The 26,419-nt window shown below is 43.9% G+C and overlaps 1 protein-coding gene across 1 annotated transcript in view; it reads left to right on the forward strand.

Moving 5' to 3' along the window:
- ANAPC4 (anaphase promoting complex subunit 4) overlaps positions 1–26,419 on the forward strand; it is a 410,841-nt gene that overhangs the window by 193,089 nt on the left and 191,333 nt on the right. Inside the window, exons 20-24 of the mRNA XM_086964012.1 lie at positions 314–407; positions 1,681–1,778; positions 16,066–16,127; positions 19,702–19,740; positions 19,825–19,926. Coding sequence (XP_086820138.1) covers positions 314–407; positions 1,681–1,778; positions 16,066–16,127; positions 19,702–19,740; positions 19,825–19,926 — 395 coding nt within the window. The remainder of the gene's footprint in view (positions 1–313; positions 408–1,680; positions 1,779–16,065; positions 16,128–19,701; positions 19,741–19,824; positions 19,927–26,419) is intronic.

Genomic DNA, 26,419 nt, shown 5'->3' on the forward strand with positions numbered 1-26,419 from the left:
CAAGAGCATCTTTTCATAAGCATTCCTGGTTAGAAGTAACAGAGAGGTGCAATGCAAAAACATTAGATGTGCAAGAAAAATCTAAAGATGAAGAAGCTAAAAAAGTAAGAGCTCAGGAAAATGTGTAATATGAAGTAGGAAAGGAAAGGTTTCCACAGGAGACAATGCCCCCCTTTTAAACACAACAAACAAAATTACATCCATCAAGAAACAGATTGAGAACAAAAAAGACCAATTGAAGTAATGATTTACCCTTTTTTTCATTTTGTATTGTATTACACAGACTAATCCGAGTATGATTTGTTTGTTGTAGTATTTGAAAGATGAAGATGATCACCTGATGTCACCACCTAACACTGAGGGAAACCAGTGGTTTAATTTTCTTCAGAGCAGCGTTTATCTGAAAGGTAAATATTGCAAATGGGTCAAATACTGGTCAACACGACAGAGGATTCACTGTTGGGAATTAAACAAGTACCAAAGAACAATACAGTAAAAGAGAAGACATACCTGGCACTGAGGGGCGAAATGATGATTATCACAACTAAATGCCTTCACTCTAGGTTCATCCCTTGCATTCTAGTTAGATATATCTATTATCCAACTTATGGAAAAACTATGTTTGTGGATTTTCAGCTAGGCTTGAGCAGAGCATACCTCCATCTTTATCAAACAGGTTCAGTCGCTACTGGCCTTATAGGCATTAGAAAGTTTGCCCGAGGACCTGTTAATCAGGATGTGTTAGCAAGTCCACAAGTGTGAACTCCATCCGCAGTCCTGCACCAATACTTACAGCACGTATAAATGTTCGCCACCCACGAAAATGCAAAATGCCCAAACTTAGCCACAGGCTCCAACAACCTTGATCCATGGGCAATGTACTAAGGATCAATTGGTCAGGGATATTTGCTTTTCCACCTCCACTGGTGATGGGGAAGATGCAACAAAATATCACTATGCTATGCAACAAACACACATGCTATGAACTAATTCAAATTCAATTTTACGTGCCCCAAACTTAATTGCCATGCACCCTACCTTGAGGCTTCAAGGCTTTCATAAGGTTGATTTGCTAATTTTTAAAAGGGGTAGATGGTAACCTGTCAGAAAGGATTATTTTAACAGGTCACACTGCAGAAGTCAGGCTTCTGTGTTAGGCCTGAATCCATCTTTTTCTTTAGTCACACTGGCACAATAAGTGCTGCATTCCCCAGGTGACAGATAACTTTTCATGATATGGGTGTATTTCCGCACTATAGGCTGTTTGAAAACGTAACTATGCCAGTAGGGATTAACCATTTTCTCCATGTTTTAGGGATCACAACTTGTACACTGGGCAGTGTGCAGAGTCTAAAAACCAGTAATAATATAGGGTCCAGTGAAAGGATAGAAAGTAGGGGTGACCACGCAGAAAATCCGAATTTCCTACACTGTCCATGATAGACTTTGGGAGGTAATCTTGAGTACTTGTTAAGTTGTTTTTTTAATCTGTTTTTAATTGAAACAAATAAAGTTGATAATTGTACATTGGTTCCAATACAGTCAGGTTTTTGAGCCCTTTAAAGGCACTCTTTTAAAATTAACTTGTGGCCGAAAAGTGTTGGTCAACTGTTTCTGTGCATGTTATTTTGGCGCAACCTCTTTTCAATTCCTGCTACAAATTATTGTCTTTGTTTGCAGAAAGTCCATTGCTGTTTCCCTATCATCCCCAGAAATCGTTACACTTTGTTAAAAGGCAGATGCAGGGAATTATTGATCAGTGTTTGCAAAAACCAGCTGTAAGTATTTTCGCAAATGATATGAGTGTATTGAATGTTCAGAGATAGAGTTAAATAGATGCTAAGTGTGATTTGTATGTCAGTTTTGTGCAGTCTGTGAACCATGTTAATTTGTGTTCCTCATTTTTTATGTACCAGAGGCCTTGTAGCCATGACTCTCCCTAACTAGCAAAAACCTTAAACTTTTCAGCAGTACTGCTTTTGCAGCTATGTAAGTGAACTTAAAGAAACCCAAAACATTATTTTATGCAGTGACTCTGCAGTGGTAGTTGTTTTAATATGAAAATTCACAGTAAATTACATTCATCAATGCACCAATGTCTCCCTTCTAGTTTCCATTGCCTGTTTTGAAAATATCTCACTTCTCTCCTAATGTGAATATAGTCTCAGATGCCACAAACACCTACCCTTGACCTGCTTTGTGAGACTGCTCAATCACAATGTAAAATGTAGTGGAGAAGTGCGGCTCAATGATTAGAGCGGCAGACCCTGATGCAGAGGTCTAGCCCGGGACCAGGGTTCAATTCCCTGCCCCGGCGGGTCTTGGGCTCAAAATTCCACGGACCTGATAATTCTCGCCTCGGGGCATATTCCAATCATGGAGTCCCACTCTGCAACTCTGGGCAATAGCTTGCTTAATCTCCACAACGGCCCCCACAACGCTAAGGATGCCTGGCCTCCACCTTGGGGGTGCCCAGGAGTGGACGCCTCACAGGGAATGCCAGGATGGGTTCCACAGCGGTATTCGTACAAGCCTTGAGACCCTTGCGGGTGAGTAGTGCGCTATACAAGTATCAATTTACATTTACAATGCACAGCATGTTTTTCCATCTCTTGCGAGTTTCTTTCGACTTGTCCTCTATTAGTGTGTCTCTGTGCCCTATTCATCCTATGGTATCTCTGCTGACACATGTACATGTCCCTTCTTTTGCAAAGTTCCGTCTCTTATTTTGAGTGTGTCTAAGTTAGTTTTAGTGTGTGTGTGCATATAGTCTGCCTCTCCTGGTCAGTATTTCTTCCAATTCTGCATTTATTTTCTCTATTTGACTTAACCATGTCCAGTCAGAAATTTGACAGGGCATGGAAATGAAAACCTTTATCAAACACTTCGACCCGCGAATATAAAATTGTTTGTTGGCTCCGATAACATAAAACTCTATAATTTCTGCCTGGTCTCTAACCTTCCCATTCTTGCAAAAGTCATGGAAAGGAGGATGACACAAACCCAATAAAAGTACATCATCTCTCAACCATAAAACCACACTATATTTGTGGAATAACTCATTGAACTTATTTTTTTATTTATTTGGCAGTTTTCTATAGCACTGTCAAAGCCAGCGCATAGCTGAGCGTTCTGCAGTGGAGAAAATGGCCAAGCAAGCAGGGAGGTTGCAGTTCTCATAAAATATCCCATAATACTTTTGCATTAGAAAAGGTATCTGCACCAATACAGATTGAAGAGTTATAGAAAGAAGTGGTGATTATCAGTGTATACATATTGACAGATTTGGGGATTTATGGAGCAGTTTTGGCCTATGACCCAATTTTCATCAATTTGAGATGGCTAAGTGATGGTGTGGCTCTGTATTATTGGGTTTTTCAGATATATTTCAATTGATTAATCATAAGTGTCCTGATGTCAGGAGGTATTGAGTTCTGGGGACACTTGCAGAAATAGATTATTGTGGATAATGTTTTCACTGCTTCTTTGATGTATCTGGACCCCAAAGATACAAAGTTTCTGATTGAGTAGTTTTGTGGTACCTTTATATAACTTGTATTTGTAATGCATGCATGTCTGAAAGTGATCCTTGCTTCCATGTGGAACCATTTTTTGGAAATCAGAGAGGCGTAGATTTGATCAAAGTTTTTGTAGTGACCAGCCTGGCAGCTGTATGTTGGAATGCATTTAATGAAGCCTTTGGAGTTTGGTTATTTCTACTAGCAAAGAATTGTAATAGTCCAGTGTTGATAGAAGTAGGGATTAAACAACGTTGTGAAGTCTTTGAGCAGTAGGAGTCATTTTATAATTCAGAGCATTCTTAATTATGATGTCATGAAAGTGAGTGCTAACACTCCAGCGCAGCTGACGCGCCAGCACAGTAAGGCGCTAGCGTGCGGTGGTGTGACAACTGCTTTGCGATTCTCTCAGGGACTTAATATTAGAAGTTTCGAGATACTACTTTTTAAACCGTGTATATATTTTAACTTGCTCGATCTTACCTTGTTTCCTCGTGTGCATTCTTCCGGTGTTAGCCCCGGTCCACCACGGCTTGTGCCGCTTGTGTGGAGGGAGTTGACAGACCTGGCCCGGCCCCTCGAGGGTGACGTACTACCGCCAGAGGCGGGGCCTGCGCCCTCATAACTGCCATGCTAACACTCCTGCGCAGCGGACGCGCCCAAGGCAAGCCCGTCTGCGCCCATCCGCGCCAGTACGACGCCAGACCCCCTGCCCGTGGGATGACCCATAAGCCCCAGTATTCTCGGGAGGACCTGCTTGCCCTCCGCTCTCGGGCCCTTTGCACGCCACATTGTCGGCGTTTAAACACCTTAGCCACTAGATGCAATAAATGCGGTTTTAGAACTACAGAGGACACATCAACTACTTTAGAGTCTTCCCAACCCACAAGCCTAAATGTCTACAGCCTGAACTGCAGGTCCCTCGTAAGACACCATGAGGATGTATTTCAGTTGCTTCTAGACAGGTCCCCTGACATACTTTTCCTTATGGAGACATGGCTCACCAATGATGCGACTGCCATCCCTGCCCTGGCCCTTCCGCCAGGCTACTCTATGTACATTCAGAATAGGTTTAAAGGTAGTGTTGGGGGGGCTAGCTGTGATAGTTAAATCCACCTTTGCCTGTGCCCTGTCTCCTGTGACAGTACCAGATTGCGAATGTACGCAATTTAAGATCAGGATTTCAGACAATTTCACCCTTACAGGGCTCCTTGTCTACCGCCCCCGGGATCAGCAAGAGCCTTTCAGGAAGCCCTACCTCAGATCTCCTCCTCCCTGGCCCTACAGACACCCAATTTTAGCACATTAGGGGACCTTAATCTGCAGTTAGAGCGACTCGACTCCCAGGACATTGCTAATTTCCTCGGAGATCTAGAAGCCTGCCAGCTATCCCAGCTGGTTAAAGGTCTCTCTCACCTAGCGGGCCATCTACTCGACCCGGTATTCTCGAACATTGAGGGAATTAAAGTGCATGCTCCTCTCCCCTAGCCTGGACAGATCATGTTCTTATTTACACATGTATCAATGTCCCGAATACCGCCCATCTGAACCCTTCCCCTCCCCTCTGGAGACGCCCGTGGCATAAACTGGATGCCCCCAGCTTAGAGTCCAGCCTTCTATCCTCCCGTCCGGTCTGGCCTAATAACCTGGAGGAAGCTGATATAGCCTTTAGGGGCTGGATTAACAGCTCCCTGGACCTCCAGATCACCAATAAAATGTCCAGGCCGGAACGGGTGCAGTCACACCCTTGGTACACTGAGATGTTAGCGCATGTATCAATGTCCCGAATACCGCCCATCTGAACCCTTCCCCTCCCCTCTGGAGACGCCCGTGGCATAAACTGGACACCCCCAGCTTAGAGTCCAGCCTTCTATCCTCCCGTCCGGTCTGGCCTAATAACCTGGAGGAAGCTGATATAGCCTTTAGGGGCTGGATTAACAGCTCCCTGGACCTCCAGATCCCCAATAAAATGTCCAGGCCGAAACGGGTGCAGTCACACCCTTGGTACACTGAGATGCTAGCGCTAGAAAGAAAACGCTGTAAGATTCTTGAACGTGCCTGGAGGGGCTCCTATGACACCTCAGCAAAGAATAGTTATAGGTCTGCCACCAAAGCATACCACAAACATATTTGAGAAACCAAGGCAGCATTCTATTCTGATATGATTAATTCCAGTCATAACCCCTCCAAAAACATTTTTTCTTTAATAAAAGATTTGGCCAAAACCCCTGAGAGAACTAGTAACTTAATTGCCTCTAACTCACAGTGTGAAGACGTGGCTACTTTCTTCACTAATAAAATTCAGGAGATTTATACCTCGCTGGAAACTAGAAAATCCCTCCTCACCCCTAACTCAGTGTCCCACCTTCTTGTTTCCCCCGTTCCTTTACACACTCTCCCTCCTATCTCTCATAAACATTTCGACTCCCTTACCACTAAGGTGAAATCTGGCCAAGATAATGGACGCTCATGTGAATGCCATCTTGACTGACCACCTGGTATCCAATGGTATCCTGGACGACTCTCAAAATAGCTTCCGAGCTAATCACAGTATGGAGTCAGCTCTTATGGCTGTCTCTGAACAACTAAGGGCCGCATAAGATCTAGGAAACACCTCTGCCTTGGTCCTGCTGGATTTGAGTGTGGCGTTTGACACGGTCTCTCACGAGATGCTGCTTAAGCGTCTCTGGGAGATCGGGGTCAAAGACGAGGCTCTGGGTTGGTTCGCGTCTTTTTTATCTGACCGCTCCTTCCAGATCCACGCCCCACAGTACTCATCCAGCAGGTTCCCCTTGGAATGTGGCGTCCCTCAGGGATCTGCCCTTAGCCCCTGTTGTACAACGTGTACGTCCGCCCACTGGCCCTTCTGGCCAGGGAACGAAAAATCAAAATGATCTCTTACGCGGATGACACGCAACTTATTTTCACTTTCCCCAAGGATACCATGCCCGACCAGGCCAAATTTCAGGAAGACATTTTGGCCATTTCTAACTGGATGACGAATAATTACCTCCAGCTTAATTCCTCTAAAACGGAGGTACTTTGGCTAGGATGTGACTCACAGAAGTGGGACCATCAGTGGTGGCCCCCGTCGATGGGTCTTTCCCCTACTCCCAAAGAGGTTGTTAAGAATCTGGGCGTTCTAATGGACAAGTCTTTGTCCTTTGAGTCCCATGCTAAGAAGGTTGCGGGCACATGCTTTGGTCGCCTACGCTGTGTTAAACCTATCCTGGGCTTCTTTGAGCCACCCCCCTGCCAAGTTATAGTTCAGTCCTTGGTTCTTTCCCATCTTGACTACTGTAACGGTCTCTTGTTGGGTGCGAATAAGTCTGTTTCAAGAGACTCCCGAGTGCCCAGAATGCTGCGGCCCGCACCTTGTTTGCTCTTCCCAAACACTGCCACGTGAAACAGAGAATTGAATATAAGACCCTCTGCCTCACTCACAAAATTTTACATGGCCAGGACCCTCAAATATTACAGGACCTTTGTACCCCCTACGTTCCCACTCGATCCCTACGATCTGCTGATCTCCACCTTGCTCGAACCATTAGAGTACGCAAGAGCAGATCGGGGGCCCGTTCTTTTAGGTCTCTCGCCCCGGCCCTTTGGAATTCTATCCCACTTGAGGCTCGTGCCATCCAAAATCACTGGCACTTCCGGAAATATATTAAACCCTGGTTGTTTGCCTCTACTCAGGGGATCAACACTTAGGCTGCCCACATTGTCTCATCCCTTTCGCCACGTCTTTCTGTCCTGCTGTCTGCAAGCGTTGGGACGCCCCGTTGCTGGGGCAGGCATGCGCTATTTAAGCCCATTTAACATAACATGAAGTTGTTTGTGTAGCACCCCTCTTCATTGCTGTTTACTAATAACTCTGTATAAGTATGTGCTGCTCTCACACACATCTACAATTTCAACCTCTTAAACATTACAGAAGGGGATTTCAAGTTGATACTGTAGGAAAGTGGGTTTCTCTCACAGTAAACGCCCACTTTTTGCCAGACTACTGATGCATTTTGACTTGATGTGCCCTGGGTCCCTTCCAATCAGGTTCCCAGGGCTTGTGTTCTTTCCCCAAAACTAACCCAATGGGCATCTCTAGCTGCAGGTCAGCCCCTGGTAAATGGTACCACAGGTACCCAGGGCTCTGTGACCAGAGAATACCTCCAAGGGCTGCAGCACTTATTGTGCCACCCTTAGAGGCCCTGTACCTTTACACACACACTGCCTTTGCAGGCTGCGTGTTTTTGTGCAGAACAAAGTGAAGAGTCAACATGGCACACATCTGTGGTGCCATGCCTCCAACCCACTGTCCAGGCATAGGTCAGTCACCCCTCTAGCTGGGTGCACTATACCAGTGGTGAGGGTAAAAGTGCATGAGCCCTGTACCCCTACAGTGTCTAAGTCCATTCTTAGACATTGTAAGTGCAGTGCTGCCACTAAGAGTATATGGTTCTGGGAGTGTGTCATTACAACCTCCACAACACCATAATGACTACACTGAAAACTGAGAAGTTTGGTATCAAACTTCACAGCACATTAAACCCACACTGATGCCAGTGTGGGATTTAATGAAAACTGCACACAGAGGACATCTTAGAGATGCCCCCTGAAAACTAATCTACCAGTAGTGTCCATGCTGAGTGGCTGCTTTCAGCTGCAGCCACCAGACATGTTTCTTGACCCCTGGTTCGAGAGCCTGCTACTCTCTGGGGCCTGAAACAATGGACATCCTGGGACAAGATGCCAAGCTTCCTCCTCCAGGGTGGGCAGGGTTCACTAAGGGGAAGCTTTAAAGGCTTGCTGCCTATATAAGCTTTCCCAAGCCACTTGCTGCTCTCAGCAACTGGACCCACTGGTTCTGACCTACACTTTGGGCAGGAGAACCGGCTGGAAAAACAAGTGAGGAAGAGAGGTGTGCCTACCTCTGCCAACTTCACCACTCAGGTGGGGGAGGCGAGATGAAGCACAACTCTCTGTCCAAGCCATCTTGCAGATGGGGGGACTCAGCCGACCAGGGACAGGCTCATGCCCCCCTCCCAGTGGAGCGTTGCATACTAGGGGGTGTACCCACCCTAGGGCAAAAACCCATTGTTCCCTGCCTTTTACCTACCTGTAATGCCCCTAAATCTAGTATTTAGGAGCAACCCTGAACATTGCTTCCTCTGACAAGAAGAAACTTCATGAAAGAAGAAGGGCCGAACAGCCGTGCAGCAGCTAAGAGTAAGACACCCACTGACTTGGCCCCAGCCGTACCGGCCTGTCTCTACCTCGAACCTGCTCCTGCGAAATCCCAGTGTGTCCTGCAGACAGCAACCTCGAAAACCCCGGAGGGCCTGCCTGGCTTCAACTACAAAGACTTTGTCTCCCGTGAATACCGGATTTGTTCATCTGCAACCTCTGGCCTTGGCTGGAAACTGCAAATCCGCACCACTCTGCACCCGCTGTCCATGGCCCGAGCTTGAGTGGGAAAGCACTACGAGGAGGTCACCCCGGCGATCCTGACCCGAGATCCGGCAACCCCTGACCTGCCTCCAGCCGACGCCTGCAGCCTAAATCCAGAAGGCCTTCCCAACCGTGACAAGGAGCTCGTAAGAAGATCCGACCCCCAAAAGCCACCCCTGCACCCGAAGCCCCAAGGCCGTGGGTGCCCAAACCGGAGTGGCCAAACCAACCCCTAACGTCCCAACGTACTTCTCGAAGTGGTGGTCATAACCAGAAGACCTTCGTGCCCAAGCCTGCAGTGCCTTTGCAAACTGGAGGTTCCCCATTGAAAACAACAAAGGCGCCCAACGTCATAACACCACTCTGCACCCGGCCGCCCTAGTGCCGCTGAGGGTGCCCTTTGTTTCCACATTTGCCCTGAGCTAAAGTCCAGGAGCTTTGCTCCCACACCCAAGTGGCCTGCTTGTCAGCTGCCATCAACCGGAGCTCCCCTATCCCTCATTGGATAACATTGAGCCTCAGCACTCTGCACCCGGCCACCCTAGTGCTTCTGAGGGTGTAAAAAGAGTGCATTCTTGACCCTGAGGGACCCCTGAGTCTACCCCCAGAACCTCGACTCCAACTACCAAATACTTCCCTAAAATACGATAACATTATTGTCCTCCATAGGATAAGATTGACTGTTCTTCCTGGAAATGTTTGGAGTTTGAAAACCTAAAGAAATTCTTTAGAATTGCACTAACAAAAACGATTTTACTTACCTGTTTGCAGGAAATGTCCCAGAGTAGTATCCAGGTATACTACTCTGAGTAAGAAAAGTAATCTCAAAAGTAACGTACCTGTAATTTTACTGAAAAGCCCATTCAAGTCTAAGTACTGTATTTACAAAGTAGAGCATTTCTCTGAAACCATGCTGTATATCAAAACAAGGTACATTTACTATTACAAATCCAATCTGCATTACTACTGTATATTTACTGGAAAGTATGTATCACCTACATGTGCAAGGCTAGCTTGTTTCTAGAAAATAATATAACTAAAAGAATATTTTTATATAAAGACTATTGGTCTGAAGTTCAGTCGTTGAGTGTGTGAATTCAGTTGCTGACTGAATGTGCAACAAATGCTGATTACTGTCCTCTGATACTGCCTTACTGCTCTACCACACTACCACAAATAGATAGTGAGGTGCTATCCAACTTTACCTCTGCCTACCTTCGGGGTTCCACTGGACTCTGTGCACACTATACCTCACGTTGATCTAGTGTATTCACAGCCAGCTTTCTACAGATGCACAAATTCCTGTTTAGGCAAATCACTTCCTTATCCCCTATTCTCTTGTTTCCTCAAAAGATGTATCTAAAGGTCATCCTAAGCGGGCCAAGCAATTAATGAAAACAATTTAAATATATGTGTAAACATCATATCGCTACCAAGAGACAAGCAGCAATGACATTTGTTTTTGATTCTCAGTGTACTCTTTGTAATTCTTGGTTGAATTATGTCCATGTTTTTTGTACTCTTTTGGATGTTTTGATTTCAGTGTGCCAATCATCATTTTGCTCAAGGTTCTATACTGTGCGCCACACTCTTTATTGGGACATATAATGTGCCTTAGTGCGTGATGCTCTTATTTCGATATTTGCTGTAGTTATTGTCCTGCAATATATATGTACTCTGTCAACTGTTATAATGGGCTAGTAAATTGCCCTTCCACCCATTGATTCTAATACATGCTACAAAAAACTTTGAATAAATACAAATTCTGTACAGATCATTTTTAGAACCTTTACTTTCCTGTGCAGAAAGCCCTATAGGCATCTGCAAATGTTTCACCCCAGCGTTTCTAGAATAGGAGAGACCAGAAAAGTGTTACTAACCCATTTTGTTGGTTAGTCGTATTCACTTGTAAAGTGCTTTCAGTCTAGGGATTGTTTCAAACTGTGCAAACCGTGTGAGTGTATTGTATTTTTTTTAAGTAGTGTGAAGTAGTGTGGCTCACTGGTTAGAGGCGGCAGACCCGAGAGCAGAGGACGGCCCGGGACCAGGGTTCGATTCCCGACGCAGCAGGTTTCTGGACCAGGGTCAGCGGACTCGATAATTCTCTCGCCTCGGTGCCCACTCTGATCAGCGATCACACTCGGCAACTCTGGGCACTAGCTTGCCTCATCTTCACTAACGGCCCCACCAGACCGCCGGGGATGCCTGGTCTCACCCTGGAGATACCCATTAAGGGACCATCTCTCAGGGAAGCCAGGAAGGGTTTTGCAGCGGTCGAAGCGCGGAGGTACCCCTTCGGGAGTGATTCCAGCGCTATATAAGCACATAATTAATTAATTAAAAGCTGATTGTCTGATGTATTACGCAATTCCTTCTCCAACAAACCAGTTCAGTTAATTGGGTTGTTTTACTCCACTAGAGGGGGAAAAAACACCTTCTCTTTTAGTTTGGTTTCAGTCTCAAAAGTTACAGAAACTCTCTAATTCTAAACTACTTGATGCATTGACAGATGTATGTCCTGCTAGAATTGTAAAACAACTTGCTCCTTTCCTATCTTCTGACTCGATCATCTTGTTCAAACACTCCTTGGCCCAATAAGTGGTGTCAAAGAATTTGAAATCTGCCATAGTCGCGCCCATCTTAAAAAAAGACACCTTTAGCTTTCTAATACCAACAACATCTACCTTACATCCATTTTACCAATCTTTGCTAAAACACTAGGAAATGTGGTTTTATCACAGCTAGAACCAGTTGTACAATCAAACAACTTGCTCCATCCTTTACAAACCAGCTTTAGGCCAGTGCACAGTACAGAGTTGGTTTTAACACCGGTTCTAGGTTCCCATCAGTGGATGGTGGACACTTGAGGCACAAACATACTGGTCCTGTTGCAACTATCTGTGTAATTTGATGTGGTCAACCGTTCTATACTCTTCCCCATGATTAGTCTATGCCCATCTAGTGGATCAGGTCCTTTCTTCTTCTTCCATATTAATATGATTCCTAATCCATCTGCTGTGGCATTCCACAGGGTGCAGTTCACTTCTGTAAAATGTATATGACTCCATTGGCCCAGCTCCCTCCTTCAATGGGACTATTTTGATTGTACGCATATGACTTTTATATGCAGATGACACAAATGTTATTCCAGATTTCAAACTCAAAGGACATTCAGTTTGATCCCACCTTAGCTCAGATCCCCATCTCCAGCACAGTACTGCACTGGATGGTTGCAAATTTCTCGAAATTTTATCCTGCCAAAACAGAGCTTCTTATCACCAGAAACAAATAGAAATTAATCCGCTGGCCAATGATAATGGACACCCCACCCTCTGTGTCTCCAAACGTAGTACACAGTCTGGGCATTTACATTGATTCAGAGATCTCTTTAGAACATTAGCGCACTAAGGTCCCCAGTGTGCATTTCTGGCAACTTAAATTTCCGAAGACAGTTTAGCCCTTCATCAACGCAATTTGCTGTGGTCTTGGTACAGTCCTGTTTTGATTATGGTAACTTTTGTTAGCGGAGAAATCCCTGAGAAGCTCATAAAATGTCTGAAACTTTTGCTGAATGACACAACACTGCTTATTACTGGTACCCTCCAGATCACATTTCACTTATTCTTGAACTCCTCCTCTGATTGCCCATTATGAAGAGGATCCTATTTAGTTATTTTGGGTTGTCTATGGCAAAGCTGCCCATTTCATAACATCTAAATTTCATCTTCATCATCCACAGTGGTGCACTCTGTTCTGTGGCAAGTTTTTTCTGGACTTATCTTGAACCTAACCTGTAATGTTTGTTGGCCGAGCCTTCTCCGTGGCAGCAGCCAGGGAAATTCCAATTTATCTTTATACTATCCTATTACGATTCCACTTCCATGCTGTAGATATGGATGTATTAAGGTGTAAAGCACTGGAAAACATCTGGGAATAACTAGACATAGACTGTGTTGCCAATGTGGGACTAAAAAAGGAATAGAAGACGAAGGGGAGGGAACTTAGGTGTAGAAAAAGTGATAATAGAAAGATGAAGAAATTGAGGAAAGTGGCAAAGAACAGATTTTCTGTGTATGCCTTAGATATGTGGATATAAAAATGTAATCAAGTTAGCCTATGATGCAGAGAAAGAAGAGTGAAAAGTGTCTGATAAGCGATTCGAATGGGTATCGGAAACATTTGTATAGGCTATCTAGGTTTACTGTTTCAGCTGTGCCAGCATAACTAGGGGCAATAAGAAGGTGAACCCGGTAGTCAAGGGACCTGGGTAGTTATGTGTTATATAAGAAGTGGTTCCAGACCTGATAGAGTTAATTACACATTTACAAAATTCATTAAACCAAATCTTTTTAGAAACACTATTGTTTATTCAGAATAGTGTTTATACGTATTTACTGTATTTTTCTTTTTTAGTGCATATATACATATAATGAATCAAAACGTATTATAACAGTGCCCACTGTACAAGGGAAAGGGGGGGGAAAAGGGGGTGCAGTGTAGGGAAGGTGTAGGTAGGTATAAGTGACAGAACAAATCAATTGTAAATTATTACTAACAATTGAAAGGGGTGGCTTCACAAGGGAGCCTAAACAGAATTAATCTCAAAGCTCAAAATCAACATTATTGCCGCATCACAGAATGACAGGTATCCATTAATCATAATCAAATCATGTGCTGTAGCTGGTAGTCAGTCGACGTTTCGACCCTAATTGTAGGGATATTACCCCTTACATGGCGGGTCTTCTTCAGGACAGGGGGAGGATGGGAGGTGGGCGGTTCCTGAGGCCAGCAATTGGATTGTTCTATAAAAGAACGGTCCTTAGTCAGATGATACCTGATAACCAGTCCTGACATGGGTCATTTCCATAGTTAAGCCGATCTCAGTATGGTGTATTGGAAACATTTGTATAGGCTATCTAGGTTTACTGTTTCAGCTGTGCCGGCATAACTAGGGGCAATAAGAAGGTGAACCCGGTAGTCAAGGGACCTGGGTAGTTATGTGTTATATAAGAAGTGGTCCCAGACCTGATAGAGTTAATTACACATTTACAAAATTCATTAAACCAAATCTTTTTAGAAACACTATTGTTTATTCAGAATAGTGTATATACGTATTTACTTTATTTTTCTTTTTTAGTGCATATATACATACAATGAATCAAAACGTATTATAACAGTGCCCACTGTATAAGGGAAAGGGGGGAAAAAGGGGGTGCAGTGTAGGGAAGGTGTAGGTAGGTATAAGTGACAGAACAAATCAATTGTAAATTATTACTAACAATTGAAAGGGGTGGCTTCACAAGGGAGCCTAAACAGAATTAATCTCAAAGCTCAAAATCAACATTATTGCCGCATCACAGAATGACAGGTATCCATTAATCATACTCAAATCATGTGCTGTAGCTGGTAGTCAGTCGACGTTTCGACCCTAATTGTAGGGATATTACCCCTTACATGGCGGGTCTTCTTCAGGACAGGGGGAGGATGGCAGGTGGGCGGTTCCTGGGGCCAGCGATTGGATTGCTCTATAAAAGAACGGTCCTTAGTCAGATGATACCTGATAACCAGTCCTGACATGGGTCATTTCCATAGTTAAGCCGATCTCAGTATGGTGGCCGGGATACCTCGTGGGCTGAAAATCTGCAGTCGGGCTTACTGATCGAAACACGGGGGTAAAACTCAGTTTGTAATGGGTCGCTGTGAAAAAGAGGAGTACGCGCTACATGGACTTTGTAGGAGCTGGTGCATGGAGGATTCAGACCGATGCCCATAGCGACCCAATACAAACGGAGTTCTACCCCCGTGTTTCGATCAGTAAGCCCGACTGCAGATTGCCAGCCCACAAGGTATCCTGGCCACCATACTGAGTGACGATTACTCCTCTTTTTCACAGCGACCCATTACAAACTGAGTTTTACCCCCGTGTTTCGATCAGTAAGCCCAACTGCAGATTATCATCCCACGAGGTATCCCGGCCACCATACTGAGATCGGCTTAACTATGGAAATGACCCATGTCAGGACTGGTTATCAGGTATCATCTGATTAAGGACCGTTCTTTTATCGAACAATCCAATCGCTGGCCCCAGGAACCGCCCACCTCCCATCCTCCCCCTGTCCTGAAGAAGACCCGCCATGTAAGGGGTAATATCCCTACAATTAGGGTCGAAACGTCGACTGACTACCAGCTACAGCACATGATTTGAGTGTGATTAATGGACACCTGTCATTCTGTGATGCGGCAATAATGTTGATTTTGAGCTTTGAGATTAATTCTGTTTAGGCTCCCTTGTGAAGCCACCCCTTTCAATTGTTAGTAATAATTTACAATTGATTTGTTCTGTCACTTATACCTACCTACACTGCACCCCCTTTTTCCCCCTTTCCCTTGTGCAGTGGGCATTGTTATAATATGTTTTGATTCATTATATGTATATATGCACTAAAAAAGAAAAATACAGTAAATACGTATATACACTATTCTGAATAAACAATAGTGTTTCTAAAAAGATTTGGTTTAATGAATTTTGTAACTGTGTAATTTACTCTATCAGGTCTGGGACCACTTCTTATATAAAGCATAACTAGGGGCAGCATATGTAATCATGCTAATCGTTGTAATATGTAGACCCTGAAAGTCAATCGGCATAAGGAGAATCTGTGGTCTGGTCCCAAAACTCTTGTAGCCATTCTCAGATTCATTAAAGACTGTCTTGCGTAGAGGAATTACAATATTTATCAACCCAACGTTTATGTCCTCAAGAACTAGGTGACTGACTCTATTGTATGTCTTGTTAAAATGCTGTCAAGTTAAAACTCAGACTGAATTTCCTTTTCTTTGCTAAGACACAGTAATGAATTGTCATTATGTTCCATGTATTCTATTATACAAATTTAGCTTGTATTAATGTGTGCCTTTTGTGATGTATGATTTTTTTTCTGATGGTTATTGTATATTGTATTGTGAAATTAGGTAACAAATGTGTATAGATATATGTGCAGTGATTCTTCATTTTATAGGTTAGTTACAAAATGCATGCCGAAATATTTTTACTTTATCATTTAGTTCGACATATTTTTATAATTTTGTCCTTTTCTTTTAGGATATCATTGGTAAATCAGTTCAGCAAGCAGCATGTCTGAAATTGTACAAAATGTCCAAGAGGTATTAAGAAAAAAGAAATCTTATTTTCTCACTATTTCATTTTCTAACTTTTGTTTATTTGTTCATATTATTTAGCATTCCCTGTTGATTTGATATATTTTATAGCATATCAGAAATAGATTATGTTGAAATATATTATGTATGGGTGATTGGGTGCAGAATAACATATTCAAGGTATATGAGCTGTAGATCATATGCTATATATAGATCGCCATCTAGTGTTGGTTCCGGATGTTTGCACTTTGTTTTTGTTCGAACAAGTCTTTCCAGTCACGAGGTATGTCACTCTTACTTTCAGTGATAGTGCACATGGGCATCGACTCCTTCTTTAGATTGTTTTTTTTCTGCCATCGGGTTCGCATCTGTATTTCTACTCTCCGGTTCGGCACCATTTCTCTGACCCCTTTTCATGCGAAATCCACTACCATCAACGGTATTGTTATCGATCGCAATTCCCGATTTGTCGCGTATTGTCTGTTCTCGAAAAAACTTTGATCAGAAAACTCATGGCAGGCCGTCGGGCCTACCCACGCCGACCGTATTAGCAGTCGATGGAACGGACTCCCTTCAAGTTATGTCCCGGTAGATGTGCTAAACTTCCATGCACCGACTTGCACGAAATGTGTACATATGCTTGTCCCCGGAACACAAAAGAAAGACTGTGAAGCTTGTCGATCGTTTCGATCGAACAAGGCACTTCGTGACCGGCGGGCTCGACATCTCGAGATGCAACACCAAAGCTGCTCCACACCAGACATCTTCGGTGAAGTTCCGACACAGAACATCTAAAGATGGAGTTGATGCCCATGCGCACTATCACCGAAAGGAGGAGTCACCTACCTTGTGACTGGAAAGACTTCTTCGAACAAAAACAAAGTGCAAACATCCAGACCCAACACTAGATGGCGATCTATGCATAGCATACAACTCTACAGCTCTGTATGCCAAGAACAGATGCATACTGGGTAAGTAGCATTTTCCTTATAACTAAGTATGTGGTTTTCAGACCGCTTTAAAGTGCTTCTCTCAGATTGATCTAGACACTATGATAATAACATTCAATCCAAATTCACCAATGTACCATTTGTCATCCTAGTCATTTAACCAAATGATGATTGGGAGTATGACCTAATTGTAACGAAATGTTCTAAAACATTCTCATTAAACCATTTTGAATATTTCATATTATTATAAGCAGTATGTTCATAAAAAAAGCGGAAGGCGCACTCATTGTAATTCAACACAAGTTCTTTCAGTCCAATGATAAATATGTTCTTTATTTCGGTAATTTCTACTAAGAACGACACACAGCCAATGCATTCCGTTCCTTGTTGGAACTTCGTCAGGGCTCTGATAGATATATGCCGAATCCGGTAGCAGCCTAATCCAGGTCAGTTCAAAGTAATGAAAGTGAACACTATATGGAGATTTTAATTCATCATCAAATTGTAATTGATACTCCAAGTGAAAATATGTCAAAAAGGCGTCGACACTTGCTCCAGGTCTATTAGGATTTATAAAAATGATATCGTATGGGAAATAGATGCAAATTATCAATTTGCAAACTCGCAGGGATGTATATCCATTGACATATAAAAAAGGAATAAAGAGGCACCTGTATACCCCTTCTGGTACGGCATAACCTAGATTCTAAGTGGCGGTCCCCGGCATGATAACAGGAAGATCTTGGACCCTACTGTAAGCAGTATCTAGGCATAACCAGAATAGTGGCCCTAGTATACCATCAACTGCATTTTAATATCATGGTAAAGTCTTAAATTCATGTTTTGTACTCAGATTTCATCTGTTGAATTGTGGCAGTTAAGTGCTTCCTCTATTCAAATAGCCTTTGGAAATGTTAATTTCTGTTCATTGATAAGGCTGTACTAAAGAGCCTTGCATTTAAGGGGCTCTCTCATCCGTTACTCTCTACCATGAAGACCCCCATGGAGGAGAACTGCATTTAGAAAGTTTCATTTCCTTCTGCATCAACAAGAGAAGAAATTAAATTTCCCCTCCTATCCAAAGAGGCTCAGATGCTGTAGAAGTAATTGAAAGTCCACAACATCAGCATAGCACTCACCATGGGTAAGCAACACATGGTGAGTTACCTTGAGCAGATGAAGAGTTAAATCCTTTTAAGCTGCAAAAAGTCCCCTATTATTGGGGTTACCCAGACGTAGAATTTTTGCCACAAAGAATAACAAGAAATACTGATTCTGCAATAGCAGACACTACTAACCAGAGTCGCCACAGCATACACTAACAGAGTAAACATCAAGAGCAAGAGTTACACCCTTGTCCTAATTGCTACAACTCATAGTTAACAGATTTTTCTCCGTAATTTTTCATCCATTCTGTCCAAGTAAGGGGCAGGTCATGATGGCAATTCGCCTGCATGGTTTCAGAGCACCTACAGTTTGCCCATATGGACGTATGACTGGAACACAGCAGAATGTTCATCCAGATGCCTATTCCTTCATCAGCAACGAGGACTAGAGCAGTCGAGGAAAACCTATAAAGGTATTCCCTGGAAGAAAATCACTGTTGAAAGTAAACAGACTTCACATCCCCTTTTTCAGTTTACTCTGACACAGCCTATGTCAATGCACATTGAAGTGTGTTTAAAAGCTCATAACATAACTCTCATGCCAGCCCTTACACATTGGAAATCCCCTGCCCAAACCCTTTGTCCCGGAAGGTTTACAGACACATCTGACAAGTCTAATAGCATGTCTACTTTTGTCATCTGTCTTCGAGGTGAAAGTGATAGCTTTAAACTTTCTCCTTTCTCCTACATTTTTCTATCCTTGATTTAAGCCTTAATTACCCATTTTGGAAGGTGTGGTATGCATTTTGAGCTACACCTGCAAATCTAAAAGAAAAAAGCGGCAACTTACTTGAAATCGAAGCAAACATATTGAAGGGTTGAATGTTTACAACAGTTCTGACACACTGGAAACACCTTCATTGTCTAACCTGTGAACTGAAATAAAGTCTATTATGCCCTCCTATGGATCTCGCAGCTGTCCAAAGAAGAACCATCATCAAACACAAATTCATTCCATAGCAAGGGCAGGTGACTAATCCTAAAACTGTTTGTCCTGCAGACCTGTTCTTTGAATTAGGTTAGAACTCAAGTACTTTATTCGAACTTTGTGTACCAGATGCTTCACTTATTTATTCTAAGGAAAGATGTAGAGGATTAAATTAAATGTAAAGCTTAGTTCTATGAAAGACCATTGGTTTTGTAAAAGCCCATGCCACTATGATGGAGCCACAGTTGGGTATTTTCTGGGAATTCACCCTTTGATTGTATAAAATCCCTTAATGATGGGAACCCTTTGAATTCTAAAGCTTATGCATGTTGTTTTGAGTTCAGTATTTGTTAACTTTAATTTTAGTACCTTGTAGCTTCATTTATGTGCCTGTACACCTATAATTATCCTCCATTTCAAACCTTGCTATTAACAATTTTCTGGTCCAATGGTTATTGATTGGTTGTGTAATATGAAGTAGCTGTAATAGAATGGGAAGTTTCATTTAACAAACATTTTTTGTTATTTTGTTTTAGTGAGGAATCGTTACCAAGACTGCTCAAATTACCCTTTCTGTGAGTATTTTGCTTTGATAATCTAGTAGTCACTTGTGCTATGTCATTGTCTCATAATTCATGCTTTTTCATCTCTCATTACAGCTGGAATGACAAACGAGCTGGCCTGCACTATGTGATGTTTACCATGTTGGAAAGCTCAAAGTCTAAAGTCTACGTATTGAGGCGGTCAACCGATCTGTCAAGGTGAGCAAAACCAGTGTCCTGCTCATTTGCTATCCAGCTGTTAATTGTTCTGTTTTTATAATTCTTCTGTTTTGTGGAGATTGGTATTAGTTTCTTACTTCTGGATTGTTGCATTTTATGTTCAAAGTTTTTTGTAATACCAATAAAAACCATTGCAATTATGAAGAATATAAATAACAAATATTTCACACAAGTCGGAATAAATTCTCATTGAATCCACATTTTATATATAGATAAACGTATTTAAAAAATCTATCAACAAAATATTTTAAACTACGTAAAACTATTCTTACAGAACCTAAAACCATGGTTACTCCAGTATTGGAGCTTTGATAGATTCACATACCTGAATCATTTCCCCGTCGTCGAGACAGGAGTCTCCGGTACATTAAAAAGTAATGGTTAGCAATATAGCGCACTGTAAAAAAGGCCTAGGACCATTTTTCTTTTGCAACCCATAACTTTCGTTATGTAAAAAAGGACCAAACTTTTCCCTTAGCCAATCAGAGGCACTCACCCTTTAGAACCCTCCTGAGAGAAGCTCTTGCCCCTCAGATTTTCTACCGCCACGTTGTGCTAGGGAGTCTCCTTTGAGCTCTACTCAAAATCTGGATTTCCAACTTTGTAGAAGCTTCATGTTCAGACTATTTCTTCTGGATTAGAGAAATTATAATCTACTTCTCATCTGAATTCCTGAAAATGACTGGAAAGGAAAAAAAGGGTCTGTTTAGAGCCTGTGCCACCTGCTCTAAAAAGAGACTCTACACAGTTGACCCACATGAAGACTGTATATATTGTCTTTAACCGGAACACCAAGCAAAGGATTGCAAGGTATGTCGCACTTTCTCTTAAAACCCGTAGAGATCGTGAAGGACGCCTTCTAATTTGGCTTCAGAATATCAAGGCCAGAAAGGAGGTGGTTTCTAGTGATAGTGACTAAGAATCCTCCACTTCTTCCAGGAGATCTCAAAAAAGATCAAGGTCTCCTCCGGCTCAGTCATTAGGGGACCATCCTGAGAAAGCCCTAAAAAAGACCAGCCAAGGGTCTTACTGGCGTAGTCCTTCAAAATCTCCTCAGAAAAAATTAAAGGAGAATAAATGACTCAATTTAAAAGAGAGAGAATCCAAAAATGCTGCTTCTGATTCTTCAAATAAACCACCTTTGGCTCCGACATCATTCAAAAAGCCATCCTCTAGTATTCCTGAGAAGAAGGTGAAAAAATCCACATAGTCGACAGGAGCAAATCATTGACGATGGCGACGACTAAGGTACAAGAGTTACCGTACGTGGTATTGGAATCCGCGTCGACGATGAGATCGGCGACGACGGAGGCGGCGACAGCGAAGGCGTGACGACGACAGGAGCGTCGACGATGGGTGCGTCAACGACGACAGTGTCGACACCGGTGGCATCGTCGACGACTATGAGGACGACGACGGCAGTGTCGACGAATCGTCGACGACGGTGATGACAATAAGGTCGTCGACGGGAACGTCGACAACGATTACTATGTCGTCAGTGAGGAGTGGATCTATGGCGCTGACAACAGCTTCGTCGACGGTGGCATCAACGACTATCTCGTCGACTGGCTCGTCGACAGGAAAAACCCCAGAAAAGAGCAGGAAGATCACGCCAGCAGTAACTTCCCCAAGTAAAATTACTCCATTAGTCCCGTCGCACCTTTTGGAGGAAGGAGAGTCAGAGGATGAGGGGCCCTTTGGGTATGCCAGAAGCCCATCGGAACTCCATGTAAAATTTCAGGATGAGGACGATGATGAAGGGTATGAAGAATACCACAGTGTCACATACCAACGCTACCAACAAGAAACTCAGGAACAGATGATAGCAATGCCATCATCCATGTTGACGGATTTATAATCCATGTTGGCGGATTATAAACGGAGGTTTCCTGCGTCAGGAGTTTCTCAGGACATTCCACCTTCACGTCCTCGTTCCATTCCGACCACTCCAGTCCGCAGCACAGAAAACCTGCTGGATACTGCTTCGCTGACACCTCAGGTCCGACAGCAGCAGGATCCTGTGACAACAGATGATGATGATGACCGCGAAGAAGGGGAGCTACCAAAACCCCACAGAGAAGGGGATGATTATTTGATTCCTTCTCCGCCTTCGCCCACCCAGGTACCGGCAGATTCTCCACCGGTGGATATTGGTGGATTCCACAATTTAATGGAAAGGGCGGCGAAAAGATTCCAACTGTCAATGAAAACAACTCAAGCAGAATGGTTTCTTTATGACTTTAAAGAGCCGTATCAAAGATCAATCAGGTCTATACCAATTATTGACCACATATGGAAGGATTGCAGGTCATGACAACTCCAGCAACAGTTACACCGGTACTAGCAAGGCTGGATAAGAAATATAAGGCACCTGCGGACTCTCCAGCGTGTTTACTGGCCCATCCTAAACCGGACTCAATTATCTTGCAAGCAGCGCAACAGAAGTCAAAAAATCCGGCAGCACCTATTTCAGCACCTCCGGACAGGGAGGGACAGCGTTTAGATAACGCAGGAAAACGATTCTCCTCCATGTCAGCGCTCCTGGTCAGAGCTGCTAATGCCCTTGCCATCCTGGGCAGATATGACAGACAACTGTGGTGCGATGTAGCACCCTACATCGACCTCCTCCCGGAAGACTCTAAGCAGGAGGCGAAGAAGGTTTTACAGGAAGGAGATAGAACTTCAGCTGAAGTTATTGATTGCGCTATGGACATAGCTTCTACAGCGTTTCGTTCCCTCGGAGGAGCTGCAGTTTTGAGGCGCCAAGGATAGCTGAGGGCCACTTTCTTTAGACCAGAGGTCCAAAATAAGATTCTGGACCTACCCTTTGATGGGGAGGATCTCTTTGGGCGCATGGTGGATGACACCCTTCAAAATATTAAAAAAGACACGGATACAGCGAAGTCTTTAGGTGCGTTACAGTACCGGAAGGGGCCTTTTCGAGGAGCCCGTGGAAGAGGAAAACCCTCGTATAGAGGTGGATACCAGCAAGGAAGATATACATCCTATCCTTCCTCTTCGCAGCCCTGTCGGCAGCAATATGGGCAGAAACAATCGGGAGGCTACTCTAAGTCCACTCCTAGAGGACGAGGAGGTCGTTCGGGAAGAGATAATATTAAAAGACAATGACAACCTGCAGATGGCGGATCCTTCCCCTCCTATCCTGTCAAATGTTCCCCTGGGTGGAAGAGTGACTCATGATTTACCACAGTGGCGGAAGATAACATCGGACAAGTGGGTTCTCCACGTAATACAATTCGGACATATATTAGAATTCCTCCACTTCCCTCCTCCCACGCCACCGACATATCAAGAAGCAAAACACCTAACCCAGATGCGTCGGGAGATTGGGGCAATGCTTCGAAAGGGAGCAATAGAACCAGTGCCGAACTCCCAAAGAGGAAGAGGATTTTATTCCTGTTTCTTCTTGATCAGAAAAGATGCTCTGAGGTGGCGTCCGATCTTGAACTTAAGGTCCTTAAATGCCTACCTCAAGAAACCGTCATTCAGAATGGTAACCATGCAGGATATTCGGCTGCTCTTAAACACAGGGAATCAGATGACCTCCCTCGATTTACAGGATGCATATTTCCATATCCCCATCCATCAGTCCCACAGAAAGTTCCTTCGGTTTGCAGTGGCGAAAGACCATTTCCAATTCAAGGTGCTACCATTTGGCCTAAAGTCTGCACCGAGAATATTTACAAAATGTCTGGCGTCGATGGCGGCCTATCCAAGTAGACAAAAACACCAGATATTTCCATACCTGGACGACTGGTTGATAAAGGCACCGTCGCAGGAAGCAGCTCACGCTTCCATCGTAGCATGCATGGAGCTGTTTGCGTATCTGGGCTTGACCTTGAATGTAGAAAAGTAATCTCTACGGCCATCCAGGACAATCAAGTTTCTAAGTGCAATCCTAGATACAACACAAAACAAAGCATTCCCATCAGTGGAGAGACTTGTAAATCTAGCCAAGGGATTCGGCAAAAGAAAGTCTCTTTCAGTCAGAAGATACAAGTCGCTTCTGGGAACAATGTCCTCATGCATACCACTCATTCCCCTATGTCGCTTACGAATGTGACCGTTACAAGAAGAACTGGATTTTCAGTGGTGCCAAGCAAAGGGATCCTTCGAGGACAAGATAAAGATCATGCGTCCAATGTTGCAGGCAGCAAAGTGGTGGACTTGCAGGAACAATATCTCCGTGGGTCTCTCCTACCGGACAGAACCAGCTCCGTTGGTGGTCACCTTGGATACCTCTCTCGAGGGATGGGGGGCTGTCCTACAGGAGTTACAGGTGAGCGGCCGATGGCGCAGACAAGAACAACACCTTCACATAAACCTATTGGATTTAAGGACAATAGGATTAGCGTTGTTGGCCTTCCTGCCAAGCATAGAAGGAAGATCAGTGTTAGTGCGGACAGACAACACAACTGCAATGCACTACATAAACAAGCAGGGAGGAACAAGATCTCTCTCTCAGTCGAAAGAGGCACAGAAAATATGGAAATGGGCGATAGATCACGGAGTGACTCTGAAGGCCATACATCTTCCAGGAGATCAAAACACAACAGCGGACACCCTCAGCAGGCAGAAAACGACCTGTCACGAGTGGGGAACTAGATCAGGACACACTGATGACCATCTTTGCCAAGTGGGGGATACCAACGGTGGATCTATTTGCCACAGCCCAGAACAAGAAATGCCGATTCTTTGCAAGTTGGCGTCTCCAAAGGGGATCATGGGTGAATGCGTTTTCGATGGCATGGTCAGGCGACTTTGCCTACGCATTTCCGCTGATTCCCCTCCTGTAACGAGTACTCACGAAGATGAAGAAAGAACTGTGCAGGAGGATACTGATAGCTCCTTGGTGGCCCAGGCAGCATTGGTTCACAGAGCTGCTCCTTTTATCGGAGGCCGAGCCAATACTTCTTCGACCAATTCCAACATTACTGACTATGGAGAAGGGACAAGTGTGGCACCCAGACCCGACATCATTGCAATTAGCGGCCTGGCTCCTGACTATGGAGCATTTCAGCACTTGAACATTCCAGAAAAATGCAGAGAAATTCTGGCAAAAGCACGAGCGGAAAGCACGGATAGAACATACAGGATGAAATGGAAGAGATTCTGCTTATGGTGTCAGGAGAACGCCTTACATTCTCTGCGGGCAGAGGCAGATCAGATTATCCCATATTTGCTGAAACTAGCGAAATTGGGATTAGCCCATGTATCTATAAAGGTGCATTTGGCGGCAATTTTGCGATACAGGAGAAACTCAGCACGTCCTTCTCTGTGGTCGGAGAGAATTGTGAAGCAATTCATGAAGGGGTTATTTCGAGTTTATCCACCCATCAGGCCTCCACCACCTGTATGGCAACTGAACGTTGTCTTGTCACAACTTATGAAACCGCCATTTGAGCCAATACACAAGGCGGATCTAAAATTCCTCTCCTGGAAGGTAGCTCTTTAAATAGCTCTAACATCAGCCAGAAGGGTAGGAGAAATACAAGCCCTTACAACGCAAGAGCCATTTCTCCAATTCAGGGAAGACAGATTAGTCCTCAGGATGAATCCAAGATTCATTCCGAAAGTACCAACACCAAATGAGCCCTTAATCTTGAAAAGATTTTTTCCTCAACTATCGACAGCGGCGGAAAAGACTCTCCATACTCGGGATGTCCAGCGTTGTCTGAAGTTCTATTTTGCAAAGGACAAAGCCAATTAGAAAGTCTACACAATTGGTTGTGGCGTTTAGTGCCCCCAGAAAAGGTTTCCCGTTGTCCAAACGAGGAATCTCAAGATGGATCTCAAGTGCTATCCAGTTCTGTCATCAAGCAGCGGGAAAGCCATTGGCTGCACGTGTTCGTGCACATTCCACAAGAGCGGTATCCACCTCAACAGCTCTGTTTTCAGGCGTCTCCATACAGGACATCTGCAGAGCAGCCACCTGGAGGAGTACGCATACCTTCACCAGGCATTACTGCCTGGATGCCCATGCCAAAAGCGATGTAGCAGTGGGACAAGCAGTGCTGAGGAACCTTTTCCAATGACGGTGATCCTCTTTCTCATCCCTCCTTCCTTTCTTGGGTAAGAAAAGCACATTTTATTGTTGATTGATATTGATATGGTTATTACTGTGTGCAGGTATCATGATTTACCTGTTAATGAGAACAAGGTGACAAAGACAAAATGTGCTATGATTTACTGCTCGCTATTCTGATTCAGGTATGTGAATCTATGAAAGCTCCAATACTGGAGTAAGAAAACAAGTTACTTACCTGTAACTGTAGTTCTCCAGTATTGGAAGCTTTCATAGATTCACATACGCCCACCCTCCTCCCCTGAGAGGCTCACCTCGGATTGGGTACGGAAAGTGCCCGAAAATCTGAGGGGCAAGAGGTTCTCTCAGGAGGGTTCTAGAGGGCGAGTGCTTCTGATTGGCTAAGGGAAAAGTTTGGTCCTTTTT

This window comes from Lissotriton vulgaris, chromosome 3_2 (assembly GCF_964263255.1).
Source record: "Lissotriton vulgaris chromosome 3_2, aLisVul1.2, whole genome shotgun sequence".
Classification (NCBI taxonomy): domain Eukaryota; kingdom Metazoa; phylum Chordata; class Amphibia; order Caudata; family Salamandridae; genus Lissotriton; species Lissotriton vulgaris.